At 41.1% G+C, this 9,607-nt stretch overlaps 1 protein-coding gene across 7 annotated transcripts in view; it reads left to right on the top strand.

The window, feature by feature from the left end:
* The window catches only part of Hecw2 (HECT, C2 and WW domain containing E3 ubiquitin protein ligase 2), a 382,291-nt gene that overhangs the window by 317,711 nt on the left and 54,973 nt on the right, over nt 1–9,607 (top strand). For all 7 annotated transcript variants that reach the window (XM_031367485.1, XM_031367488.1, XM_031367483.1 and 4 more), the window contains 2 exons: nt 765–848; nt 5,817–5,926. In XM_031367485.1, coding sequence (XP_031223345.1) covers nt 765–848; nt 5,817–5,926 — 194 coding nt within the window. The remainder of the gene's footprint in view (nt 1–764; nt 849–5,816; nt 5,927–9,607) is intronic.

The raw sequence follows: 9,607 nt of genomic DNA, 5'->3' as shown, positions 1-9,607 counted from the left end.
CTTTGGTCTTCCTTCTTCTTGAGTTCCTTGTGGTTTGTGAGTTGTTCTTCCTGTATTCCAAACTTCTGAATAGCCATTTTTTTTAACTGAAGCTATAAGCTATAAGCACATTCACAGGTACGGTTTGTACTGCATGTAATTTATAGGTTTATCCTACCCTCACCTTTTGAATGGCAGGGGATAAATCTGGAGGATTGCTTTCTGAAGAGCATGGAGTCACTCTCTCAACTGTTGCTTAGATGCAAATTCCCAGGTGGCCTTAACCCAGAAAGGGGACTGGCTTTACTCTCTGGAATAGTTCTGTCTATAATGCTACTTAGGCAGCAGAATAATTGTTTTCTCCGAACATTAGAAGCTGTGGTTGCCCACGGGGTCATTTCCTTGTATGTTTTGTTTTGCCCTGGCTCTCCTGAAACTCACTCTGTAAAACCAGGCTGGCCTCGGACTCAGAAAATCCGCCTGCCTCTGCCTCCCAAGTGCTGGGATTAAAGGCGTGCGCCACCACTGCCCGGCTTTGTTTGTTTGTTTCTTGTAGTGCTGGGGATGAATTCAGGGACTCCTGCATGCTAGGCAAGCATTCAACCACTAGAGTCCAGCAGATGATGTTCTTCTCAAAAGCAAGGAGTGTGCCTTTTGGGGATTTGTATTCCTAAAGTCCCATAGCACGGTGCCACTCCATAAGTACCAAAAATGCTATGACCATGATAGAAAGTATGGCTGTCCAATAAGTTACACTCCCAAAAACCGTCTCCTTGCCTCAACAGGGAGAAGATCCAATTCATCCGAACTGAAGGGACCCCTGGATTGGTGCGGCTCTCAAGCGATGCAGACCTTGTCATGTTACTGAGGTATGTGACACTGGGGCCTCAGGTGGATAGTCCCCTGCTGTTAGATACTTCGGAATGTTTTTGAAAATAATAAGCCACGGTATTGGTAGCCTTAAAATGCCTCCTTTCTCCCCAGTCTTAAGGAAATCGTCATATTGAAAACTTAGGGTGCAACTCTCATAGTAATTCACTTCACATCGGGTATCCCTTAGATTTGCTTACTCATGCTTCTACACTGCTGAGAAACGAAAAGGTTATCCAGACAAACAAATACCACGTTCAAAGAGTAGACCAGAAGGCAACCGTAGAAGTATAGGCAGCTTGCCCCTGGGGCAGAGTAGAGGTCCTTGATAGGTGAAGTGAGCTAGTTTAAACCAGATTAGATTATATAAAGACGGGTTTATTGGGAAGCTGCTTTCTGGTAGGCCAGGGAAGTCACCTTGGAGAAAGAGGGCGTAGAGGAAGGAGAGAGGAAGGAGCGCATGCGCATGCGTAAAGAAGAGACCAGAGAAGATAGGAGAGACCAAAAATGTTTGTATTATACAGGGAGGAGTCTCGGAGGGAAGAGAGCCCAGCCCTTGGGCTGGAAAGTTTAGGCTTGGGGGACAGGGTATTCCGGGTAGGGACTGAGGGACGCTGGGAGAACCTGGAGACCAGGTCCATGTTGATACGTAAAATAAGCACTTCGGGATCTTGTCCCAGGCTGAAACCAGTCATCTTTCCATTTTCTTTCCACCTTTCTTTTCAAAATGTGCTTTCTCTCCTTTTGCTGGTTTCAGGAGTAGCTTATTACTTTATGGTTTTTAAGAGTTTAGGTTTGGGAAATGAAAAGCTTGAGGTTCGGTTAATGGTCCTGCAGATTTGATGAGGCTTCATGGAACTGACCGTCTCTATTGCCTTTCATGGTGCTTAAATCGAGTTCAGTTTTTAAATTTCAGAGTACTTTGGAAGGGCAACAATAAAGTTTAAAAAAAAAAACAAAACCAAAAAACTTTCTCATGTTTAACATCAACCCTCAACCACAGGTAAATTGGAAATAAAAGGCTTTGCAGGCCCCAGTTGCCATAGGATCAAAGCCCCTCAGGCAACGCTTTGTTTATCCCTGAGGGCTAAAGGCCACAGGGTGTTGTTTTGTTTGCTTTCTTGCTATTTTCTTTTTCTTGGGACAGCACTTCTCCATATAGGCCTGGCTGTGCTGGAACTCACTCTGTAGGAGAGGCTCAGAAGTCTCTAGCCTGTCCCCCACCCCCACCCCCACCCCCCCGGATTAAAGGAGTGCACCACCATGGCCAGGCTTGTTTGTTTTCTATGTTGGTCTTGACCTTGACTCTAATTCTCTCTCTCTCCCAGTGTTGTCCTACTTCTTGCTTAAACACTGTTTCCATTGTTGCTATGGGTTCAATCACTCCCCAACTCCTTCTCTTCACTTGACTCTGAAGACCTTTGAGGAGGGTGTGTCACTTCTCAATCTAGCACGTGACCAACCAACCCTTTTAACTGAGTTAGTTCTAGAAATAGTATAGCCTGCCAGATAGTCAGGAACACTATTGATCTGCTAGTGCAAGCAAGAATAGGAGGTCTCTATAAAAATAAAGTAAGAAAAAAAAAGCCCAAAAGTCCTATATCTCTGAAAGGTAAGCAGAAGGAGAAACAAGGAAACAAACTTAAGACAGGAGGAGCTTTTAATCTGGGGGATAAAAGTCTCTAGTAGGGCGGTGGTGGCGCATGCCTTTGATCCCAGCACTTGGGAGGCAGAGGCAGGCGGATATCTGAGTTCGAGGCCAGCCTGGTCTACAGAGTGAGTTCCAGGACAGCCGGGGCTACAGAGAAACCCTGTCTCGGAAAAACCAAAAAAAAAAAAAAAAAAAAAGTCTCTAGTAGGGGAATCCCTAGGGATGAGAAGTCTGCCATAGGCACAAAAGTCGGTATAGGGCAGAAGGGGGAGACTGGGAAGGAGTCTGAGATCAGCCATCTCCAGGAGGAAAGGAGGAAAGCTGAGTATTAAGAAAAAGAAGGTCAGGTGGTGGGTAAACATCCCCGGGCAGCCATTGTCAGGTGTCAGCAGGGGGAGAGGCGAGATTAGGAAAATATGTCTGGAATGAGGATTGCTGTGATCTCACTGCCCAGAAACCAAAAAAGGGGAAGCTTTTTAAAATGGCGTGGCCATGGCTACAATTCTCAGTCTTCTCTCCCCAGTTAAACAGTCTTTAGATGGTAAGTCTTAAATATCTTAGTTAATTAGAGCTAAAATATTTGTACTTTGTTAAAAAAAAAAAAACACAGTCTACATGAGTTTCTTATATGTAAAAAGATCTCACAAATAAAGAGCAAGACTGCTTCATCACCTGCTTGGGAAAATAAGATGTTCAGTGAAACTAAAGGGCCTTTGAAGACGCTGAGGAATTTATACACACATAGTAATTCTACAGTTATGGCATGTTATGCATTTAGTTCTTGACCATCATTTAATTTATCAAATGTATTCATTAATAGTATGCAATGGAACAATATACCATCTGTCCTTACCTAATAAATAATATTTACTACTTATTGTCTATTCACCTTCTCAGTTCTTCTATATTTTACTTTAAGTTTATTTCAGTAAAAGGCTTAAGAGTGTGTACTTGCCACATACTAAGTGAATCCTGTGTCTCTTTGGTGTTTTATATCTTAAAGAAGAGAGTCAGTCCTGGTAAAAATATACTTGATTATCTGTAAACTAAGGTGTGAGACTGTGTAACTTCGGGATATTATTCAAATCATATTAAACCCATGTAAAGATATTTTTCTATTGCTATTATAAACTATAAAAAATATAAATGACTTGAATCTGTTATTGATTATTCATTTCCTATATACTTTGAAAAACAAGTTTTATTTAAAATGTACTTTTATCAGGTTTAACATAGGAAATGATTAATAAATTTGGACATATAAAATAGGAAGTGATTAATAAATTTGGATGTATAGAAAGTTTTAAAGTTGTATAGCAAAAGATGCCTGAAAGGCATGAAAAAGTTAGCCAATCGAAAGGGTGATATTGGCAGTAGATAATGAGCAGGTGAAGAATGACTTTCAGTTATTTTTAAAAGAAGAGAATCAGATGGGCAAAGGCAATGAGATGGCATCTCACAAGGACTAAAGAGTTAATACATGTGTGGAAGACTCTGGTGACCATAAGTGTAGTTTTGTACAGTGAGCCACTGTTTTACATGACATTTGTAGAACCCAAAAATGCCTGATGCCAGCTGAGGCCAAGGAACTCTTGTCTCATTAAAGTTTCTGGTAAGACAACTTCTCTAGTACCCAATCTAAAAGGCTAAAAATGTATATATATATGGATATATTTTTTTTAAAAGACCCATTTTTTTCTTTTTTTTTTTAAATATTTATTTTATTTATTTTATGTGTATGAATACATTGTAGTTGTACAGATGAGAGTGAGCTATCATGTGTGTGGCTGCTGGGACTTGAACTCAGGACCTCCACCACCCCGCTCGGCTGGCTCTGGCCCTGCTCGCTCTGGTGTAATTCACTGTAGCTGTCTTCAGATGCACCAGAAGAGGGCGTCAGATCTCATTACAGGTGGTTGTGAGCTACCATGTGGTTGCTGGGATCCAAACTCAGGACCTTCGGAAGAGCAGTCAGTGCTCTTACCCACTGAGCCATCTTGCCAGCCCCATGTTTTTATATTTTTAAGAATTATGTATCTATTTCACATGTGTGCAATGCCTACAGAGGCCAAAGAATCCGGCCCCCTGATACTGGAGTTACAGATGGTTGTGAGCCACAATGTAGGTGCTGGGGACTGAATTCAGATCCTTTATAAAAACAGCAAATGCTCTTAACAGTGAGCCATTACTACAGTCTCTAATTTTGTCATATTTCCAGATGAAATACTTTTTTATATTCTTAATAGATTAAATACTTAGAAAATTTCATCATCTTAAAAAGCATATAGTAAAAAAAAAAATCTTATGTACCTATTTAAAGATATAAGTAGAAATATAGGTTTGTTTTAGAATGACATTTGTAAAAAGTTTAACTACATGAAGCACTGAATTCAGATAATATATGTTTGTTTGTTTTTTAAGGTAAGAAACCTTATATCTGCACTTGAAATGAAATTGCATTATCCTTAACTTTTACCTTTGTGTGATGGTAGTTTAGTATATGGTCCAACATTACAGATGGTTGTGAGCCACCATGTGGTTTCTGGAATTTGAACTCAGGACCTCTGGAAGAGCAGTCAATACTCTTACTGGCTGAGCCATCTTGCCAGCCCCTATATGGTCCAACATTATCAGTGAACACAAAAATCCACGGAAGCCATTTCTTTCTGAGGATGTTTTAACCACACACAAGATGTCCGTGTGAATGTTTGGTGGGACAACAGCCTGTGTGTCCATTTGCAACTAGCCACAATCCTAATTGCACTGCAGGGCTTGATGAAGAGGTCAGGGTGGGTTAGGTGGCTATGTGCTCTGACTGAACAAATCTGATTTTGTGTATGTACTGTATTCATACTAAGAAACCCACACGCACAGGAGATACCATATAGAGAACATTCTTGGTGCCACTGGTGATAAAAAGCAGGCAGTCAGGGGAAGGGTAAATAGTTTTCAAAAGAGGTAGGGATGATAAGCTAATGTATTCATAGACTGGCCTGATATACAGCCAGCAAAAGGAATATCCTAAACCTTATGTATCCACACAGATATCAGACTACAATAATATTTTTGGTTGAGGAGGCAGGTAAAAGTCAAGCATACTAAGTACAGAAAATATTTAACAATGTATATGGCAAAACTGTGTTTTACCTGTACATGGATGTTTCCAAGTATGAAACTATGGAAGGAAAGTACCTGTTAAATCACGAAGGATGAAAACAAGAAAGGCTTCATAGAATCCTACCTCCTACTCATTGTGGAAGCAGTTTACTTGGCCTTGTGGGCTAACGTATGCCTTCTGTTCCATGTCTTCTCCTAGCTTATTTGAGGAAGAGATAATGTCATATGTGCCTCCTCATGCCTTACTCCACCCCAGCTACTGTCAGTCCCCGCGTGGCTCCCCTGTGTCATCTCCCCAGAACTCTCCAGGTGAGTCCACCTACCACACAGATATGGGGTGCTCTGCCTTCAAGTGCACACTGTGTGGTATTTGCTACCTTTTTAAGTAACCCGTTTCCTTGTAGGTTCATTTTGACTGAGAGATTATAAAGATAAATGTTAGTAGTGTAACATATCCTACTGTAGAATTCACTTTACAGTTTTGCTGCCTACCGCTTAATGTTTCTTGGGAAAATATTAGGGCACAAAATATTTTGTGAACTCTTTTGATTTAAAAGTTGGTTGGGGGTACAGCTTTGATTGACAATAAAAATGTTTCCACTCTCAAGAAAAAAAATATATAAAATTGAAATCATTTGGTATAATGGACTTGGGTGTTTTTCTCCTATTGGATTAACTAATTGTCTGAGATGGTGTGAGGGAGTCGAATGGGCAGATGGAACAAGCTAATGAGTGAAAACTTATTTGAACTCTTTTGGAAGAGGCAGAGGTGAATTTAAGGGGTAATACATGCCCAGGTGTGTAAATGGTATGGAGTGGATCTTTGCAAATGAATTTTTACAAAAGGTAGCCATGATGTTGACAGAGTATCAACTATATCATTTTACAGGCAAAGTGATATTCACACTATTTCAGTAGAAAATCAGACTTCAGTTGTGTCACTGAGAGCTGCTGTGCTCTTTACTGCATAACTTGTGTTCTCACACATTGCTCTGATGATAAAGCTAACTGAATACCACAAACAGGAAAAGCTCAATTAATCTGTCCATGTAACACAGATTTATTGAGCATCCCACTGTGATGCAAGTTGTGAGTTAGAGCATGGCCGTCTGAGTACCACCGTCTCTGCTTTTGAAGGTTCACTGGGAGGCGGTGAGTCAGTAGTGAGTCTGCAGCTCAGTGGTCAGCGCCCTGATGTCATGGGAAGGCTTGTTTAAGGAAGGCTGAGAGAGCAGGGGTGAGGGAACCTTGAAGGATGACTGACTAGAAATTTGCCAGGTGGGGCTTAAAGTTCAGCTGGGTGGTAACGAACTTGCCTAGCCCTGGGATGGGTTCCCAGGACTAGGTGAAGGGGAAAAAAGAAAAAAAATCTCAAAAAGATCAAACTGGCAAACAAAAAATCAGAACTGAAAGTTTCCCAGAGGGGCCAAAGGCAGAAGGACATTCAAAATAAAAGGGAAGCATACTCTGAGCACAGACAGTCGGGTACTGAGGAGAAAGAATAGAAATGGAAGGCCGTTCTGAAGATTCAGGTTGGAAGTTTAGGCGAGAGTAGTGGTCACTGAGGTCTTTCTATGTGACCTATTCCAGCATAGACCCTGCCTTGGGGAAGGTTATTAATAATGTCATGAATTTAAACCCAGTGGCCTGTCTTTGGACCTTATCTCTAGCATCTGGCTCTACTAACAATGCCTTGAAAACTGGCTTTTGGTGAAATCTCTGAAATTTTATAAGAAGAAAACTGCCAGTGATAAGGATCCTATTTCATGAGGATCAGTTTGATGACAGCATCTAAGGCCCTGGAGGTAGAGAAGCCATTTGAGAGGATGGTACACTAGGCATGCTAAAGAGTTGGACTTGGCGTGCAGCAGTGGTGGGATACAGGGATAAAGGGATGGGATATGTAATATACTGAGACGTTAGGACTGAGCCCAGCTAAGAAAAAGCCAAGACAAATGTGAACATCTTCTTGCCACACTGGAACCACTTGCCAAGAAGAGAATAAGATACAACTTATAGAAAAATGTTAAGTGAGCTTGATTTGTTACATGGTTTTTTATTTGTTTGTTTGTTTATTTGTTTTGGGCTTTTTTGAGAAGTTTGGGGGCTCTCCGTCTGAGATACCCAATGACAAGTGGAACTATATAGTTAGGAGATATCAAGGACAATTGGTCTTACAAATTGGAGAATACACAGAAGTTTCCTTTCTTAAATAAAATTGAGGTAGTAATAATCATGTCACCTCTCATGGGTTTTTGTGGGGGAGTGTGGGGGGTTTGCATGCATCCACCTCCCAAGCCATTTATCACTGGCAAATATGAGTCCATTTCCTTTTGACTGGTGAGCTTGGCTGGCTTAGGCATTGAATTATTCAGAGGTCTTTGTCTTAGGATGCATGCTAAAGGGGTTTTTTTGTTGTTTTTTGGTTTTTGGTTTTTTTTTTTTGCTTTTTTTTATTAGATATTTTCTTTATTTACATGTAAATTTCTCCCTTCCCAGTTTCCCCTCTAAAAAACAAAGAAACAAACAAAAACAACAAAAACAAACCCCAGCTGCCTCCCCACTCCCCATGCCTGCCACCCCACCTTCTCCTGCTTATTGGCCCTGGCATTCCCCCACACTGGGGCACAGAACCTTCACAGGGCTGAGGTCCTCTCCTCCCATTGATGATCGAATTTGCAATCCTCCACTATACACACGCTGCCAGAACAATCAGAACATGTGCAGACCTTGGTTGGTGGTTGAGACTCTGGGAGCTCTGAGTGTACTACTTAGTTCATATTGTTGTTCGTCCTAAGGGGCTGCAAACCCCTCAGCTCCATTGGTCCTTTCTCTAACTCCTTCACTGGGGACCATGCTAAACGGTTTTAGTGGTTGTCTCTTTGTCTTGCTGTCTTATGATTAAAAAGTAGATCCATGTGGAATTCTGCTCATGCCAGCCACAGCCCCTTTTTTTCTAGGCTTTTTCCAAAGCTCTTCCTCCCTGAGAAAAACATTGACCACCAGATACTGTCCTCTGAACTCCACATAAGAACTTTTCTCTTGAAGGCTGTCTGGGCAGTCTTTAATTCTGTGCATTCTAAATGGCGACTAAGTTCACATCTTCATTGAGCATCACAGATACACAGGAGTAATTCATGGTGATGATATAGTGCATTCTGGAAACTCAAGAGTTCAATATTTTCCAACAATGTGTGTAATCTGGCCATATCTAAATTGCTAGCAGTGTTGGTGTTGGTTTTAATTTGCAGGAAAAATTATCTCCATATTCCTGGCCTGCTCCATCCCAACGGGCTGGCTCTGTTTGATGTTGAGACTGGGGCGTACTGCCTGATAGGAATGGAAGCAACTGTAAGTGGCTCCACATGAGAAGAGGCAGACCTCGCTAACCTCATTTCCCCTGTGGAGGAATCTATTTCTGAAAATGGTTTCTGGGCCTACCAGTGTCTTTGCTGGCTGTGTAAATTCAACATCTCAGAAATAATTTTTTGGAGAGGTCTGGTTTTTTTCCTTGTGACTAGAATTTCATTGAGAATTATAGTGTGAAAATTATGACAATAATAAAATTTAATGACCTTCATTCTGAGTGCCTAGGAACCTGATAATCTTTCCATACTTTGCCTCATTCCAAGCACATTTGCATATTTTTTGAGAGAAAACGGGCTTTGGAAAACCTTGACTCACTGCTTTCTTGCAGCTGTGAGAGTGTTCACCTAAAACTTGTCAAAATTTTGGAATGTAAAGGTTTATTTTTCTTGGGCCATTGTAAAGGCAGTCTAATCTCAGCTGTGTCTGAAGGAAATGACCTCTGCTAATACCATGGGGTTCACTATGGCTAATAAGAAGCTAAGCAGCATGTCTAAGGACGCATCTCTAGTAATGTAAATGCCATGTCCCCCAACTTATCTCATATGTTAGAGACAACATTGCTGAGTGCATTCTCTTTCTTTTTTGTTTTTTGCTTTTGGTTTGGTTTGGTTTGGTTTGGTT

This window comes from Mastomys coucha, unplaced genomic scaffold (genome assembly GCF_008632895.1).
Source record: "Mastomys coucha isolate ucsf_1 unplaced genomic scaffold, UCSF_Mcou_1 pScaffold14, whole genome shotgun sequence".
Lineage (NCBI taxonomy): Eukaryota > Metazoa > Chordata > Mammalia > Rodentia > Muridae > Mastomys > Mastomys coucha.
Note: the sequence above shows the minus strand (reverse complement) of the source record. Positions and strands in the feature narration are given on the sequence as shown.